We start from the raw sequence: 19,328 nt of genomic DNA on the forward strand, positions 1-19,328 counted from the left end.
TCTTCCGACCCTCCTGCATAACCTCACCTCTCACAATTTCTTTATCTATTGATGGCACAACTATCTCCTCTAGTCCCCAAGTACACTTTCTTGGAGTTATCCTTGATTTCGCCCTCTCCTTCAAACCACAAATTCAGTAACTCTCGCATTCCTGCAGCTTCCATTTCAAACATATTTCCAGGATAAGACCCTTTCTCACCCCGGATGCTACTAAGACTCTCATCCACTCATTGGTCATCTCCAGATTGGACTACTGTAATATCTTCCTATCTGGCCTTTTTGACAAATGCCTCTCTCGACTCTAACCTATCCTTAATGCTGCTGCCCGGCTCATCTTCCTCTCCAAACAGTCTACATCCATCTCTTCTTTTTTAGAGGCCCTACAATGGCTCCTCTTCAGAGTACAATTCAAACTTCTTACACTCACTTACAAAGCCATCATCCATTTCTCTCCCATTTACACATCTGACCTTATCTCACTCTACTTGTTGCTTTCTTCGATGACATGCAGGGTCTTTAAAATATAAGTTATGGTTAGAACTTACCATTGATAACGGTATATCTCCTAAGTCCACAGAATAACATTGGGATATGATGAAGTGACAGCGGATTTGCACCAATCGGTCAAAGCTTTGCGGCCTCCCAGCATGTAACGGGTCCGCCCAAATATTCCCGCCTCCTGGATCAGGCAAATCAGTTGAATTCCAAAGCTCAAGGCAGGAGCATCATAGATAGCCCTAATCAGGCAAGAAGAACACACATACACACCCTTCCGTACAAGAAGGAAGAGGTTAGTGAGTAAAAGGATCCTCAACTCAGGTGCGTCAAGGTGGGATCCCTGTGGATCCTGTGGACTTGCCATTATCAACGGTAAGTTCTTACCATAACGTATATTTCTATGGCAAGGTTCACAGGTTATTCACAGGATAACATTGGGATTTCCCAAAGCAATTTAGTGGTGGGGACCCTCCTGATTGGACAGGAGAATCCTTCGCCCGGATTCAGCGTCATGAGAGGCAAAGGTATCCATGGCATAATGTATAATGAATGTGTTAATGGAAGACCATGTGGCTGCCTTACATATCTGTTCTGCTTAAGCACCACGTTGTGCTGCCCATGGTGGACCTACCTTACGAGTAGAGTGAGCAGAGACATTAGTCGGAACAGGGAGATCAGCTTGAGAATATGTTTCTGAAATCGTCATCCAAAGCCACCTTGCCAATGTCTGTTTATCAGCATGCCATCCTCACTTGCGAAATCCATAGAGAATGAAGAGAGAATCTGTCTTTCTGATGGCACTGGTACGATCCATGTAGTTCCTAAAGGCATGGACCACGTCCAGCAATGCATCTACCGCAGAAAGGCCCGGTACCGGGAAAGCCGGGACTACAATTTCTTCGTTATGGTGGAATTTAGACACCACCATGGGAAGATACCCAGATCTAGTTCTGAGAACTACTTTATATGGATAAAAAATCAGAAATGGGGAACGACATGGTAATGCCCCTAAATCTGATACTCTTCTAGCGGACGCCATGGCCAGTAGAAAGAGAACTTTAGTTGTCAACCATTTAAGATCCACTTTATTAAGTGGTTCAAGTGGGGCAACTTGAAGGGCCTTTAGGACTAAATTTAAGTCCCATGGCACTGTAGGAGGAACAAAAGTAGGTTGAATGCGCAGCATTCCCTGGAAAAAAGTACGCACATCATGTAAGTTGGCAAATTTCTTTTGGAACCATACAGTCAATGCTGACACTTACACTCTCAAGGAAGCCACCTTCAAACCTTTATCCATTCCTGCCTGAAGGAATGCTAAGACCCTGGAGACTCTGAAAGACTTAGTATCCATTTTCCGTTCACTGCACCAATGAATATAGGTTAGCCATATTTGGTGATAAATGCGAGCTGTGGAAGGTTTCCTTGCTCTGAGCATTGTTTGAATTACCTGTTGTGAGAATCCTCTTGACTTCAGGATAGAGGTTTCAAGAGCCACGCCGTGAAAGACAGTCGATCCAGACGTCTGTGATAACAAGGACCCTGCATCAGTAGATCTGGACGTTGAGAGAGCAGGAGTGGGGCATCCATCGTCATTCTCTGCAGATCTGTGTACCAATGACTTCTGGGCCAAACCGGAGCTATTAGTATCACGGCACCCTTTCCTTGCTTTATCTTTCTCACCGCCCTGGGTAATAGGGTGATTGGAGGAAACACATAAGACAGATGAAAGTCCCATCTCACCAACAGGGCATCCACAAAGATCGCTCTGTGATCCTTTGTGCTTGACCCGTATGCAATAATTTTGTTGTTCTGGCGGGACGCCATGAGATCTATCTCTGGCAACCCCCACTTGTCTACTAGGGTCTGGAAGACCTCCGGGTGTAGAGCCCATTCGCTTGCTTGAATGGCGTGTCGACTGAGAAAATTTGCTTGCTTCCAGTTTAGGACTCCCAGAACGAACACTGCGGACAAGGCTGGATGATAAAGTTCTGCCCACTTTAGTACGTGGCTTACCTCCTTCTTCGCTTTTCGGCTGCGATTTCCTCCCTGATGTTTTAGGTATGCTACTGCCGTCGCATTGTCCGAGCGGATCTGAACTAGTTTTTCCCGAAGAATGTCCTTTGCCTGAATCAGTGCCATGTATATGGCCCGAAGTTCCAATATATTTACTGGCAGGCAACCTTCTTCCTTGGTACATTTCCCCTGGAAACACAACCTTCCTGACACTGCTCACAAGCCCTGGAGACTGGGAAATACTGACAAAAGATGCCAAATCTGATATCCAAAAGGGTCTCCCCTTGCCCAGATGGGATGTCTGTAGCCACTAGGCTAATGACCTTCTTACTTCTATCGTAAGAACCATAGTCTGTGTTTTTATCATCTGATGCAACCCATTCCATTTGGCAAGAATCAGATGCTGCAGAGGCCTTGAGTGGAATTGTGCATACTCCACCATGTCGAACGTTGACACCACCAATCCCATCACATGCACTGCTGCGTGAATGGATACCTTTTGACTTTGTAGCAAGTCCTGAATCCTTAACTGAACCTTGGATATCTTGTTCAGAGGTAAGCTTACTCTCTGAAGACTTGAATCCAGTACAGCCCCCAAGTGAGTCATCCGCTGTGACGGAACCAGAGACTATTTTGCCCAATTTTTGAGCCACCCGTGCCTTTGCAGACACGTTATTGTCTGTTGCAGATGACATAGGAGCAATTCCTGCAACTGTGCCAGGATTAAAAGATCGTCAAGGAAGGGAAAATTCTTATCGCCTGCTGGCGGAGATAAGCTACCATTACCACCATAATCTTGGTAAATACTCTGGGGGCTATGGCTATCCCAAACGGTAGGGCTTGGAAATGAAAATGCTATTGGAGAATAGCGAACCTGAGAAAGCACTGATGGGACAGTGCTATAGGAACATGTAGGTAAGCATCCTGTATATCCAGGAATACCATATAATCCCCTGGCTCCAAAATGATGGAACGTAAAGTTTCCATATGAAACCGAGGTACCCAAATGTACGTGTTCAGCACTTTGAGATTGAGAATGGAGTGAAATGACCCATTTGGTTTCTGAACTAGAAAAAGGTTGGAGTAAAAACCCTGTCCTCGTTGCAGGAGGAACTGGAATGACTACTCCTGACTGAAGCAATTTCTGAACTGCTTCTTGCAAAGTCCTGGACTTCGTCTCTTCCCAGACGGACTGGTACAAACAAAACCTTCGAGGAGGGTGCTTCTTCAATGCAAAAGCATAACCTAGAGATATCGCTTTCTGCACCCAGGCATCTGTTGCAGACTGCTGCAAGATCTGTGCAAACTGAAGAAGTCGGCCCCCAACCCTGGGATCCCCTAGGTGGAGGCCGGCACCATCAGGCTGATGGCTTATTATCTGTTTTACCACCCAGTCCTCTGGTAGCCCAATGCTTTTTAGTCTTACCAGAATTGTTGTATTGGGACTGCCTGCCATTACTTTTTCCTTTAGCTTTTCGTAGGGCCGAAAAGCCAGAACTTTAGGTTTGAAATTGTATGTGGAAGGAAACTTTACCTTCTTGGAGACTGCTTCCAACTCCAAAATATCTGTCAATTTGTAGCCAAACTGCTCTGCGAGCAGCGATAGTTGAAGCTGATGCCCTGGAGGCAATAGTACCCATATCCAATGCTGCTTCTTCCAAGAACATTGCAGCCTGTTTTATATGTGCTATATGGGATTTTTGCTCTCTTGATGCTATTGATAAATCCCCCTCCAATGCATCAGCCCAGGCAGCCACTGCCTTTGCCATCCATGCTGAAGCCATGGCTGGCCTTATGACTGCCCCAGACAGTGAAAATATGGTTTTTAAAAAACCATCCACTCTCCTATCCGTGACATCATTTAATGATGTTGAAGGCAAAGGTAATGTAGATTTTCACACTAATCGAATCACATGCATATCTACTTTAGGAGCCACCTCCCTTTTTAAACAATCCCCAGCTGGAAGAGGATAATTGGAATTCAATTTCTTAGGAATTCTAAACTTCTTATTGGGCGTAACCCAAGCCTCTTCCATGATTTCCGTCAGCTGATCTGACCCTGGAAACTCAGTCTTAACGATTTTGGGACATTTAAACACGGGTGCCTTGGTTTTTAACACAGGCTCTGCTGAATCCTCTAAGGAAAGAATGGCTTTCATTGCTTTAATTAACTCAGCTATATCCACTGAGCCGAGACCTTCCTCCTCCTCACTGTATGCCGAAGCAGAGTTTATTGAGCTTTCATCCTCCAATGAATCCTCATCTGAAACATGTGTAGCCTGTGAGGATGAAGATTTACTTAGCACTGTCTTATCAGCCTGTTTCTTATGAGAGGCTGCTGCTGGAAGTGAAAAACCACAGGTGGGAAGCTGCATGTAAGGGTTAAATCGTGTAACCTATCCCTGGTACAGGAGTTGGAGGAATTTTCCGTTCAGCTATACTGGATAATGTCTGTGCAAACATAGCCCAAGGTGGATCAACTTGCACCTGAATCTGCCTTGTATTTTCAAGAGACCCTGGTGAAAACTAAAACAAATTTGCACACAAACCATCCTGAACCAGATCCTGAGAAGTCAACACAGCTTTGCAAGACAAACATGATATGAGTGTTGGTGTTGCTGTGAGTGTATCTTCCTCACCTTTGCCGCTCTTAGACATGATAAATAATCAACACTTACACAGTGTACTACACAATTTGTTACTGTAATCACTTTAAATTTCTTAAAGTGACCTACAATCCGACCCTACCCATGCACCAGCATTGAAGATCGGAATAGAAAAAACTGACATAATATAAAGTCAGCAATCACACTAGCAGTCAGTAACATGTTATACATTAGTATAATAAGCAATATTAGCACATCATCAACTACATTTCAAGTATGTAGGAGAACATATCACTGAATCATGTTTAAACAGAGCTACGGTATTCAGACGCATAGCGAAACAAACAACAGTAATAGTATACAGACTCATATGCAATAGGCACTTATCTAACTATTCGTACTGAAAAAGGTAGAGACTTAGTGCTGCATTACCCGTACTCAGTAGAGTGGGATACAGGGAGACTCACCTCTCTTCCAGGACCGATCAATATGTTAGTGAATTCTGAGTGGATCCAGACGCTACTAGTGTGCACTGCCGCTCCATGAACCTATAGTGAACACAGACGCACAGTGAACACAGTTGCACCCATCACGCAGCCGCCTATGCTGCGACTGGGTCCCCTTCGTGTACAGCATCTGAGACTAAAGCGGTAAACTAGTGGGAGACTCGGAGGAAACTGGTCATGGGCTGGGGGGAGGGGCGACCAGGAGAGTGTCTGACTCCCACTGCAGACATCAAGCCTAGGGATCGCGGCCTCATACTATTCCTGGACTCTCTGATCCCTAAGGCCTATCGCTGGTGCACCCGAGGTGGCAGCTGCTTCAGCGACTGTTTGGTAGTCTCCTCCCAAAACAGTGCGGCTGTGTTCCTCTTCTAAGCAGAACCGATGCCTTACCTTCTCTCCATGCTCCGGCCACAGCCTGGTAACGTCTGCTGGACCTGCTAGTATATCCGACACAGACGCCCGCCGAAACAGCACTGTACTCGTGGGTAAGCGTTGTCGCCCTCTGACCATGGTCCGGCTCCTGCCGCACCAAACAAAAAACTGATTTGCCTGAGCCAGGAGGCGGGGATATATGGACGGGCCCGTTGCATGCTGGGAGGCCGAAAAGCTTTGACTGATTGGTGCAAATCCGCTGTTGCTTCCTCATATCCCAATGTTATCCTAAGGATAACCTGTGGACCCTGCCGGAGAAATAAAAGGTTAAAAATATCTTCCTTTACGTGAAGAGAACATTACTAATTTTAGTTAACTATTTAATTTATAAGATTAAACTACTAGAAGAAACACTTGATAAATAAAAATGAAAAAATCCAGCATTAACATTTAAATTGTAGTTTACTGCCTTTGCCTGTATGCACATTACCATTTGTCTGTCTTTTTCCTGTACAATAAGGATACTCTCCCCTGAACTGTCGATACCAGCTCGCCCAGCCCGGCCAATCATTTGCTTATACTGGGCCCTCTTGAGGAAATCTTTGGCAACATATGGTGCTCGTAAAATAACTCTAGAAAAGAGTGTAAAGTTATTAAATTGATATATAAACAATCAAAATTATTTATTTGCATATAATCTGTATGTAGGTGTGGTGGTGTTGTCCTTCTGAGCCGATTTGTCCTGATCACATAGTGCTGATCACCGGCATGTAAACCCTTGCTATCCATGAACTTGCCACAGTAACAGGAAATATGCTTATGGTTGTTACAGTTTTCTTTCCATTTCTGGTTTCTAGTTTAAAACTCTGAGCTGTAGTGTCTCCCTCAGTTTATTTTTACATCTTCTCCTTTATGAGTGGATGAGGAAGATGTATAGATACTAGAACTCCCAGAGGATGTACAATGGGTCTCTGCAGCACTATACTGGCTTAAATAGCCTTGGGATATCCTGACCCAACCTCCTGAGTAGACTATTTGGCACCAGAGGGGATCTGCCAGTCAGGCATATAAGGAGAGCAGGTCTCAATGGAGTGGAGTCTATTGTGGTGGATCCTGTGAACCAGACATCAGCAGGAAACACTCTGAGCTGGGCATCGCTGTGCCACCAGAGGAAACCCTACCAGGACAGGGTCAGTGTGAGCCAGTACCCCAGGCTGGGGGACACAGGACTGTCTAGCAAGAGGTAGTGGTAAGGATACCGATTATTGCTATTGCTACTTATGGATGCTGACTGCAAGAGGCTGCTGGAGGATACGTGCTACCAAATACCCTGTAACATGTGACTATTTTCTGGTGTTGTGCTATCATAATAAAGACTTATTTTTTATATATTCTGATCTGCCCGAGTGAATTGAATCCCACAGAGGGTAACCACCATCCCAGCGAAGCGTGGTTTCCTCACATACATAATAAACTAGAACCTTTTAAATGCCAGCATCTATACAGTAGATTAGTCAGTGCTACAGCAAAGATGGGGCTAGCAAACATAATTACTGAAAAGAAGAGAAACTAGTTCAGACCATGGCCGTAACTAGGGGTGTGCGAGCTGTGTCGTTGCCCACAAAATAGGGTACTATGCCACAGCACCTTAAATTGGCTTGCAGTGTGTCTGGAACAGCACCCTGCAGCCAGTAGGGTTGTTGCAGAACTGCCCAGCCACCTGCAGCCTGTACATCCACCTGGAGCTTCCTAAGGACGCTCTGGGCAGTACTGTACCACTTGATGCAAACGACCCTGCACACTCAGCATAACATCAGGTCACTTGCTCAGAGGTGGGTCAATCACAGACTTGTAAATCACCATTCGCTGGCACAGGTTTATTCTGACAGTCAGAAGATTCAAACTATTAGGGGGTGCAGCTGATTTTAGAGAACAACTGCAAACTGTCAGGAATTTAATAAATACAATTAAAAATTATATATTACAGCTACATTTATCATGTAAAAGGAGGACCTCTCTTTAAAACATTTAAATCTTCCAGTTACATCTCAGCAAAAGCAAGCTTGGGTGCATTTAGATAAAATACTACAGTATACAGAGAAAGTGAGAGTTGACCCCTGCGCACTAAGGAGCTGCTTCCATTGACGATGTCAAAGTAGTGTCACCATAGACATCTACAGGATTTCTAGCAAAAACAAATATTAGAGACACCGCCTTCAACTGCTCTCACATATTCGGTATCACAGTATCTTATACAACATATCATCATGATATGTTGTATAAGATACTGTGATACCGTATATGTGAGAGCAATAGAAGGCGGTGTCTAATATTTGTTTTTGCTTCTTGATAATATGTAACACTGTACGACTCACCTTTTGGCAGGCAGATTGACCCCAGCAGCTAATGTAGAGGTGCAAGTAAGGAGACAGAGGACTCCAGCCGAATAGGCTTCTTCCACCAGTTTCCTTTCGTCACTGGTCAGTCCACTGTGATGATAAGCAATGCCAAAGGGAATGGTGCGCTTTAATACGGAGCATATTGTTCCATTTCCTGTGGTCTTCAGGTCTTCAATTAAAATCTTCTTTTCTGATTCTCGGTGACTCAAGTATGATCTTAAACATATGAAAGTAATGTAAAAAAATATTTGTTTTAATAGCATGAAATAGTGTATAAGTACATTTTTAAATGTTTTCATCACAAGTAAAATGGTTACAGTGATAACCTGTTGAACCTGACAGCGCTATACATAGCAGAAATGAAATGGAGAAAAGTAAATGAAGCCTACTTTAGTTAATAATAATAATAATTTTATTTATATAGCTCTCTTTCTCCAATAGGACTCAAGGCGTTTAACAGATACATAGCATAATATAGTACAGAAAATAATGAAGTACAGAACAGCTTTTCATAAAATACAGAAGCATGTGGGTACTAAAGGGACATTATGGAAATGCTTGAGTAAACAGGAAAGTCTTAAGTCTATTTTTGAAGGATTCTATAGTTGGGGCATCTCGCACTGTGTGGGGAAGTGAGTTCCATAGAGTCGGAGCTGCATGACTAAAAGCTCGACCCCCAGATGAATTATGGGAGATTCTAGGTACTACTAAAAGTCCTTCATCTACAGATTGCAGTATTCGAGCGGGGCTGTATGGAATCAGAAGCTGCGTCAGGTACCTTGGGCCCTGGTCATGTAGTGCTTTGAAACTCAGTAAGCCAATCTTGAAGATGATTTGCCATATTACAGGCACCCAGGGAGGAAGGGAGGAGATGATGGGTGTTATGTGGCTAGAAAGGGGCTGGTTGGTTAACAGCCTGGCACCTATGTTTTGCACCAAGCGGTGCAATTCTTTTGCTGGGAGACAGAGGTAGAGGGCATTACAGTAGTCTAACCGAGATGATACAAATACATGTATGACTTTTGGCAGATCATCTGAGGGAATGAAGTGCTTGATCCTGGCTATGTTCCTCAGGTGAAAGAATGAGGATTTGATAATGGTAGGACTTTCAGTAACTAATAGGCCCTATACAATCTGCGATGGATTGGAGAAATACCCCGATCCCCCAACGCTGTCAAATCAAATATGCTGGGTTTCACAGATTTGCTGAACCCAAACCAAAATATATGCAAGTAAACCAACAAAACTTGTTCAAAGTTGCACTACACCCTAGGAAGATATCCCTCCCCCAACAATCAGCACCTTCCTGGGGATCTTATGGATAAGACTTACAGACCAGGCAACTCATTTGGTATCCAACATTAAAAGTAGCTAGAGGAGAGTATGAACACAAAGACCAACTGCAGGTCACAATAAAATGAGATAATATTTTTTTTACATATTCTAAAGTCAATTATATTAAAAATTACTAAAGACAACAATCCCTTACTTGTTAAGATATTTACAAATCATTTCGGCAACATTTTCACAGTTCTTTTTTGTAGGACAGAAGACCAGGCAGGAGTAATTTGGTATGACTTCGGTCACCAAGGCAATGATATGGTCTGGATCTATTCTAAGCATGTTACTTGAATACTAAAATGTAAATTAATACACACAGCAAGATCAGTAAAAACAACATAACCATTAAAATCTAATACAACGGTTTAAGGAACTTACTTTTAAAGCTTTTATAAGTATATATTACATATCCATTTTTGGCAATCACAAGACTTCTTTAAAAAAGAGCAAAATGGTTAAGGAAAAGCATAGAGAAAGAGGTGGAGATTGCTGCAAAAAAGGATGAGTGGGAATCCTCTAAATCCCAAAGCCCTGGTTGATTTTCTGACCAATGACACTAGAAACATCCCCATGGCTAATGCCTTTACCAGACTTACATTTTAACTGACTTCTCAATAAAAACTACTTTCAGGTAGAATTTCCATTAGCCAACACCTGCATAATGCTTAAACGTGGGAAATATGGCACCATGTCAATCCTCACCAATTTTAAATTTTGATTTAAAATGTTAGCCTCTAGAACCGGCTTTGGTTTGGATGGTCTAATCTACAAATATCAGGTTGGCTCCATCATTAAATGTCAGACAGAGAACAATGTAAGTAGAGTAGCACATTTCTTGCACGGCTCACTTTTCTTTATAGCCTAGAGCAGAGGTTCTCAAACGCAGTCCTCAAGGCACCCAAACGGTCCAGGTTTGAAGTTTATCCATGCTTGGCCACAGGTTACTTAATTAGCACCTTAATCAATTTCATTTAATCATCTGTGCTGAGCCATGGATATACCTAAAATCTGGACTGTTGGCGTGCCTTGAGAACCTCTGGCCTAGAGTGTTCATTCATTGCTAGACTTTTCATACTTCATGTACATATCTCTTTTTCCAAACAGGGCTCTAAGGCTTCAGGAGCCAAACATTTGAGCTTAAGACACAAGTAGCAAGCAGTAGTGAAAGCTGCAAAAACGGGTAGGAAATAGCAGGACAATATGCCAACTGTTCTGACTCTGCTGGGACAGTCCCAATTTTTGGCAACAGGCCTGCTGATTCTTTAGGAAAGTTGGGAGATATGTCCCACATCACTGCTCTGTTCATGAAGGGGGTAATGTGTGCACCTAACAGTAGGTGATAGCAACACTCCTCATGTCAGTAAATGGGATAGGAAGGGGTTGGAGAGCGACCTAGCACTGGCTAAAACGAATGCCATTTCCTTTGTACGGTGGTCAGTGCCCCTCTAGTCCTTTTACTTTTACTAGTATTTACTAAATACTTCTGTATAGTCCAAGGAGAAGCATTTTTCTATTATTTGATGTACAGTATCCATTTATCTAAAGTGATTCTGGCCCAGATTTATCAAGTCTTGGAGAGTGATAAATTTGACAGTGATAAAGTACCAACCAATCAGCTCCTGACATTTTTCAAACACAGCCTGTAACATGGCAGTTAGGAGCTGGCTGGTACTTTCTCACCGTGCAATTTATAACTCTCCAAGGCTGGATAAATCTGGGCCTCTGTCCCTTCACTATACTATAGTTGCATGTGCTTGCCATAGAATCACCTTTGCAAGCAGAGAGGGCTATCCATGTGCAGCAAGACAAAGCAGTATTTTCTGACTGAGTGTTCAACTGTAAATGAAAACCTGCTGTGAACAAGCAAAAGTGATAAACTTTATGCACAAAAATTATTTTCTGCCCGACACTTTTATGTTTCTTAATTTATGCTTTGCAGAACCTGAATTTAGGTCGGTTATACTAAAATAAAAGATTTTATGTAAGCACTCTGCCTTCAGTCTATTTCTAATATAATCCAGCTGTATTTTGGAAGCTGAGTAGCCCGTTGAAAGATCAGAAAATACGACAAACTGGGTGCGATACTATATATACCTGTGCGTCCTTTGCCTATACCTTAAATAAAGAACCACAATTTACTTGATGAAACAAAATAAAATGTTTTATTAAAACTTGTACAAACCAAACAAATGGTCTGCTCAGTAATGCACAAAATGAACAAGCCCACCAATGTAGTGATGATTTGAAATGGAATGAACTGTTGCCAAATGCATACACTAACAGTAGATCGCCAAAAATGTTAAGATAATAATCAAATAGATATTATGTCATTTTTTAAAGCAACCCTGTAAAATGCACATCATAATCTCACTCCTACATGAATTGTTAATGTAAATTATTTTCAACATTCTTTTATAAAATGTAAAAAGTGCTATTAAAGAGGGACAGGTACTAGTTTTACTTCCATTTAATTGTGCGGAAAATACTTTCATAAAGTACCAACCCAGGTCCAGAGACCTGCGGATCCCACCACCAAGACAAAAAATATTGCTAAGCAGGGTACTGGCTATGACATGATTCCCATGCACTGAAAATGTACAGGAGATGACAACAACCTCAGCACAAATGTACTGTAGGGTTCAGATGGGCTTGATTTGATTGGACCCACATGATTCCATTAGTTTGCAGATACATAGATGGGGCAACATTTTCTCTTTAACAAAAACATTTTATATTCATGTTTACTGCACTCTACTGTGTAGCATGTGCTCTGCCAGCCATACAGACCTTATATATACCTAGGGGTTTATTTATGAAGAGTCAGGTTGTAAAAACCTGTGACTCCAGGTTGTGTTTTTTGCCCATATTTAAAAGGGAAATGCTTCTACCAGCCATGTTTTGCTACTAAAAGCATTGCCCTTTTAAATATCAGGTAGAATCATGATTTGAAGTGTTGGGTTTTACAAACTGACTCTTCATAAACAAACCCCCTAGTTTGTTTATTCTCCTTTCCACACACTGCAACAAAAATGTACCTTATAGTTAAGAGGTCGGGATAATGTAAAGTTGTTTTCTGCCTTATTATCAACTTCATATATACAGTCACGCAATTTTACATACTCCTTCAGTTCTACCTGGAATATAACAAAATCTTTAATTTATGGATTATGAAACATATGTTGCATTCGAAACATATATAGTAGATTAAAGTGGCAGAGTTAAAAACGATACTTGATCGATGTCCAATTTGGCCACATGCAACTGCGGGGCTGTTAGTGAGGAGAAACAAATGGCAGTATGCGCAGTTATTTATACAGATCATCTTGCGGCTACATTTACCAGCATGGCGGCTACATTTACCAGCATGACTGATAATGATCCTATCAGGTTTAAAGAGCGGTTGTTTGAGGACCAAATACTGTTGTTGTTTTTTTTTTTTTTTTAAAGACAATTCCTCGGTGTGGCAACTTTACTTTTCTATATGCCATGTCATTGTTCTTTAGTATCTTCTGATGCTTTAAAATAATATTTAGATATTTCATAGGACATAAGATCAAAAGCAGAATGTGTAGAAATATGCTACTCATCAATAATTGCGATTGAAGTAATCCCACCGATTATATGATTTCTCTCTGCCTGAATGTGGTTCACATAAGTAGTGCTACTGCATTGTAAAGATGGCCACACTTGTAGTGACTGCGGTTTGTCATCTTCAGGTGAAATTTACCAGAATGTCCGATAACGATACAATTGATTTTGATTGGCTTATTAATCGGCATTGTGGTAATTTCTGTTTGGCCAGTAGAAAATCAGCTTTGTATGTGCATAGAAACAAATTGGGACAAAAGGTGCTAAGGTAACTGTATAATTAGTATTATAAATTACACATTCCTACAACATTTTCTTTACAAAAAAATAATAAATTGCAAGCAATACCGAGAAAAAACCAACAACAAAAAAAACCAACACATAAATACTTACAGGTCTGAAATTATCCGTGTAATAATCAGCTTTAAGGAATTGCTGCAGCTCAGCAACATTATTTAACGTTGCGCTCATTCCAATGATATGTGTGGTTTCTGTAAATATGAAATGAGACAAAGAGAAATGTATAGAATGCTGGTACTTAGGGGTTCAAGTATATTGTAGTTGGGGCATGATAACCGGGTGCGGAGAATTTCATGTGGATTTAATTTTTCTTTGTTTATTTTGTTACCTCCGGTTCTATAGTCATGATACTTAATTTGTTTATAGTGCCACAGTGTTGGTTATTTGTTGGTTTATTTGGGTGTTGGGTGCAGTGTGGTTTATTTAGTCATCATGGGGGTGGAGATATATTAATTCTTTCAATACAGATAGGATGCTACATCTTTGCAGGACACGTTTCCCTTGTTCGCTGCGGTTTTGCTTGAATGGTGCCTTCTTGCGTGACCATGCGGCCTGGATTTTTTGGTCCCCGTAGCTCGCTTTTTTTCTACACTATGGTTTTCTTGTATAACATGGCTGGCTCCTACTTCTCACGTGATACTCATTACATGCAAAGACAGATATTTCAAGCTTTTATTTGTTATAATTTTGATGACTGTGTCTCACAGCTTAAGATAACCACAAATCCAAAATCTCAGAAAATTAGAATATTACATAAAATCAATAAAAAAAAAGGTATTATAAATACAAAAATGTCGTCCCTCTGAAAACTATAATCATGCAAATGCACTCAGTACTTGGTTTGGGCCCCTTTTGCATGAATTACTGCCTCAATGCGGTGTGGCATGGAGTCTATCAGCCTGTGGCACTGCTGAGGTGTTATGGAAGACCAGGATGCTTCAATAGCAGCCTTCAGCTCTTCTGCATTTTTGGCCTCATGCCTCTCATCTTTCTCTTGGCAATGCCCCATAGATTCTCTATGGGGTTCAGGTCAGGCGAGTTTGCTGGCCAATCCAGCACAGTAATCCCACGGTCACTGAACCAGGTTTTGGTACTTTTGGCAGTGTGGGCAGGTGCCAAGTCCTGCTGGAAAATGAAGTCAGCATCTCCATAAAGCTTGTCTACTGAAGGAAGCATGAAGTGCTCTAAAATGTCCTGGTAGACGGCTGCGTTGACTCTGGACTTAATAAAGCACAGTGGACCAACACCAGCAGATGACATGGCTCCCCAAATCAACACAGGCTGTAGAAACTTCACACTGTACTTCAAGAATCTTGGATTGTGTGTCTCTCCATTCTTCCTCCATACGCTGAGACTTTGGTTTCCAAATGAGATGCAAAATTTGCTCTCATTAGAAAAGAGGACATTGGACCACTGAGCAACAGACCAGTTCTTTTTTTCTTTAGTCCAGGTCCAAGATCCGTCTGTGTGTGGTGGCTCTTGATGCACTAACTCCAGCCTCAGTTCACTCCTTGTGAAGCTCCCCCACACTTTTGAATGGCCTTTTCCTGACAATCCGCTCCAGGCTGCGGTCTTCCCTGCTGCTTGTGCACCTTTTTCTTCCACACTTTTCACTTCCACTTAACTTTCTCTTAATGTGCTTTGATACAGCACTTTGAGAACATCCAACTTCTTTTGCAATTTCCTTTTGAGGCTTTCCCTCCTTGTGGAGGATGTCAATGATGGTTTTCTGCACAACTGTCAGGCCACAGTCTTCCCCATGATTCTGAATTGTACTGAACCAGACTGAGAGACCATTTAAAGGCTCAGGAAACCTTTGCAGGTGGTTTGGATTAATTAGCTGATTAGGGTGCGACACTTTGAGCCTACAATATTGATCCATTTCACAATACAGGTTGAGTATCCCATATCCAAATATTCCGAAATACGGAATATTCCGAAATACGGACTTTTTTGAGTGAGAGTGAAATAGTGAAACCTTTGTTTTTTGATGGCTCAATGTACACAAACTTTGTTTAATACACAAAGTTATTACAAATATTGTATTAAATGACCTTCAGGCTGTGTGACTAATGCCGCTTTCAGATCGCAAATGCCGGATCCTACCAGGTAAGAGAAACGTGTACTTACCGGGTGGGATCCGGCATTTGTGCTCCGTTGCTGGCTTTCCGACCCGGCAATATACCGGGTCGGTTGCCATAGCAGTGGAGGGCGCAGCAGCAGCAGGGGCGGGGGTGGAGGCGGCGCCGGGAGATGAGCTCATCTCCTGCGCCGCCTCTGCCTATGCTGTGAATGGGAGCCGATTCGCATCGGAACGGCTCCCATTCACACTGTGCCTGACCCGGTAATCAACCCGGTAAGAACCCTTCTTTTTTACCGGGTTGAATTACCGGGTCAGGCGACCCGCTAATTCAACAAAGGACCTTTCACATCGCACACGGACCCGTTTCGACATGGCAATATGCCGTGTCGATACCGGGTTTTCAGTGCGATGTGAAAGGGGTATAAGGTGTATATGAAACATAAATGAATTGTGTGAATGTAGACACACTTTGTTTAATGTACAAAGTTATAAAAAATATTGGCTAAAATGACATTCAGGCTGTGTGTATAAGGTGTATATGAAACATAAATGCATTCTGTGCTTAGATTTAGGTCCCATCGCCATGATATCTCATTATGGTATGCAATTATTCCAAACTACGGAAAAATACGATATCCAAAATCCCTCTGGTCCCAAGCATTTTGGATAAGGGAGACTCAACCTGTATTCTAATTTTCTGAGATTTTGGATTTGGGGTTTTCTTAACCTGTAAGCCACAATCAATCAAAATTATAACAAATAATGGCTTGAAATATCTCACTTTGCATGTAATGAGTCTATATAATATATTAGTTTCACCTTTTAAGTTGAATTACTGAAATAAATGAACTTTTGCACGATACTCTAATTTTCTGAGTTTCACCTGTACATCAAGGTAAGAAGTAATCAACATAAATGAAACTTATCAGCCTTAGGATCAATCCAGGTACCTCCGGCCAGCAACCAGTATATGATCTTGCGACTCTATACTATAGTTCTATACTTCTTGGTCTCCTGCTCACTGCAAATTAGCATGTGACGTCACCACGTCAAACATCCTCTAAACCAAATCCAACATGTTTCGGAAGCGGTGACTCACCTTAATTAGTGTAAAAAAGGCAACAGGTACTTTTTTTTATTGCTACTCACAAATCCACATAAAGATACGTAAATTATCAAGACAGCAAAATGTCAGCCAGCACCATCGTTAACAAAGCACCATAAAACACACATTCACCCAGGACTGGTATTTATACCAGTACCAATCAATAAGTAGTAACACAAGTGGGCTGGTTAACAATGTGCCAGAATAAGTGTATCAAAAGTATAGAAATGACTCAACATTAAAGTCCCATCTTGGGAATTAGTCAGCATGCGGCAATTGCCCTCTCTGTGAAAAACAGGGTCACAGAACCAAGTAAAATACTTCTAAAGGGAGAAAACTCCCCGACCAGAAGTTCCTTGCATTCCACCACGTGGAACCCATTCTGACCGGAACCAGAAGTAAACTACCTTAACACTCTAAGTAGCGCTATACATTTTACATACCACATTGATCAAAACTCAATGAATTTTCTTGACGTTACCATTTATCGTGATAATTGTCGGCTATGTTGAACATTGTACCGGACTGAAACAGATCAGAATATGATTCTGCATTCAACAAGTCATTACTTAAGGAGAGCTTACCTATCTCTCAATTTATTAGAAACAATACATCATCTGAAGCTACCAAAAGGTAAGATTGAGGAAATGTATTCATGTTTTTTGGATTGAGGATATCCCAGAAGGACTGTTCAGAGATGTCGTACTATAGCTAGGCACAAGTACTTACAAACTAATGTCTGCTTTCACCGGTCACTTGAGCCTTGCAGGATGATTTTTTTTTTTATATATTACATTTTTATTGAAGTTTTACACAAACATCAGAATATAAAACAAGAAGGGGGGGGCGCAGAAAAAAACAAAAACAGTAAAGACACAGAAAGGGGAAATGGACATATCAGGTAGCAACCCTACATAAACAGAGCAAGGATACAAAAAGCAAAAGCCACATAAAGACTTCAATAGTTAAGGATTCGGGGTCGAGTCCGACCTGTGAGATCTCAGTACAGATAAGTCCACAGGAGCACTATACATAAAGCATTTACCTGACCTCTCTTTATATAAGGTCCACTTATACCATTTCATGTGGATAGAAGAAGCCGACAAAGAATATTTACATTCTGCCGTTTCAAAAAAACGAAATGTTTATGGACCTTATTTTCAATCGTCAATATAGTAGGAATTGCGTCAGACTTCCACATTTGTCCGATATAGGCCCTAGAGGCTATTAGAATATGTCCCAGAAGGTATTTATCACAACTAGATATCTCACCGGGGTAGTAATGGAAAAGTGCTAAGAGGGGGTCAGCCGAAATAACCACTTCCAATACTTTTAAAATAAGAAGGTATACCTTCGCCAAAGTGGCTATATCACCGGACACAACCAAAAAATATGTAAGATATCTCAATTCCACCAACAGCTTGAAGAAACATCAGACCAAATCCTATGTAGTCACTCCGATGTAAAATATACTCTATGAACTAACTTTTAGTACATTTCGAAATGATTTATACATTTGGAGATTTTAAAACAGGAGCGAAAGATGTCATTCCAAATAGTTTCCGTAAATACATTAGGAAGGTCTTTTTCCCATTTGGCCTGTGACGGAAACACCCCACTTCGTGATCCCATAATCAGATGTTGGTACCATCTAGAAATACCACCTCTATTGGTTAGCGACGTTAAAAGGGTTGTCAATATTTTAGGGAGACCTATATGGTGGGAACGCTTAGGGGGCAACCGTGAAGCCAATGTCGCAGTTAGAGGTATTTATAAAAATCTTGCATAGGTATTTGAAATTTCGTTTGAAAGAGAGGAAAGGGAACTAAATTACCTTAGAAGATAACATCCTGTAAATTCGAGAGTTCATGCCATGTATTCAATTGTAAGTCAGGGATCATAAGGGCTGTAGCACGAAGAGACAACTGTGGGGAGGGTAAAGCAACACTGGGTATAGATGAGATCATATAGTTTGCCAAGCTAATAACGTCGTTTGAACTTCTTTACAGTTGGCAACCCTTGAAAAGACTAAAAGGAGTGGGCAACCAAAGCAAATCCGGTAAAGAGAAGGGAAGCACAGCTTTCTGCTCTATAGAAACCCATGGTTTGAGAGTGCCCTGTGTGAACCAGTCCCTGGCCTCACTAAGTATACATGCCGAATGATATTTCTTCACATCAGGATATGCCACTCCTCGTAGCGGTCAAAGTATTTCTTGCAATTTTCGGCTTCGTTCCCCCCCAAACATAATTATATAATAATCGGTAACATTTAGTACAGACAACTTTAGGGAAAGGCCGGGGGAAAGTACGAAATAGGTACATCATTTTTGATAAAAGAACCATTTTCGCAGCTGCCACCCGACCCACCCATGAGACTTCTTCGATGATCCATTCCTTAGTAAGCATTTCAAATGCTCGATAGAGCGGGTCGTAGTTGCACCTTAATAAATCACCCTCACTAGAGAGGTTAACTCCCAAATGTTTAAGCGATCTATGTTGCCTTGCGTATTTATCTTT

The 19,328-nt window shown here is 41.6% G+C and overlaps 1 protein-coding gene across 3 annotated transcripts in view; it reads right to left on the minus strand.

The window, feature by feature from the left end:
- Positions 1-19,328, minus strand: part of HELQ (helicase, POLQ like) — a 120,468-nt gene that overhangs the window by 48,289 nt on the left and 52,851 nt on the right. For all 3 annotated transcript variants that reach the window (XM_063919746.1, XM_063919748.1, XM_063919740.1), the window contains exons 7-11: positions 13,717-13,814; positions 12,771-12,869; positions 9,884-10,029; positions 8,371-8,610; positions 6,486-6,627 (exon numbers count right to left, since the gene is read on the minus strand). In XM_063919746.1, the coding sequence (XP_063775816.1) occupies positions 6,486-6,627; positions 8,371-8,610; positions 9,884-10,029; positions 12,771-12,869; positions 13,717-13,814 (725 nt within the window). The remainder of the gene's footprint in view (positions 1-6,485; positions 6,628-8,370; positions 8,611-9,883; positions 10,030-12,770; positions 12,870-13,716; positions 13,815-19,328) is intronic.

The sequence above is a fragment of the Pseudophryne corroboree genome, chromosome 1 (genome assembly GCF_028390025.1).
Source record: "Pseudophryne corroboree isolate aPseCor3 chromosome 1, aPseCor3.hap2, whole genome shotgun sequence".
NCBI lineage: Eukaryota > Metazoa > Chordata > Amphibia > Anura > Myobatrachidae > Pseudophryne > Pseudophryne corroboree.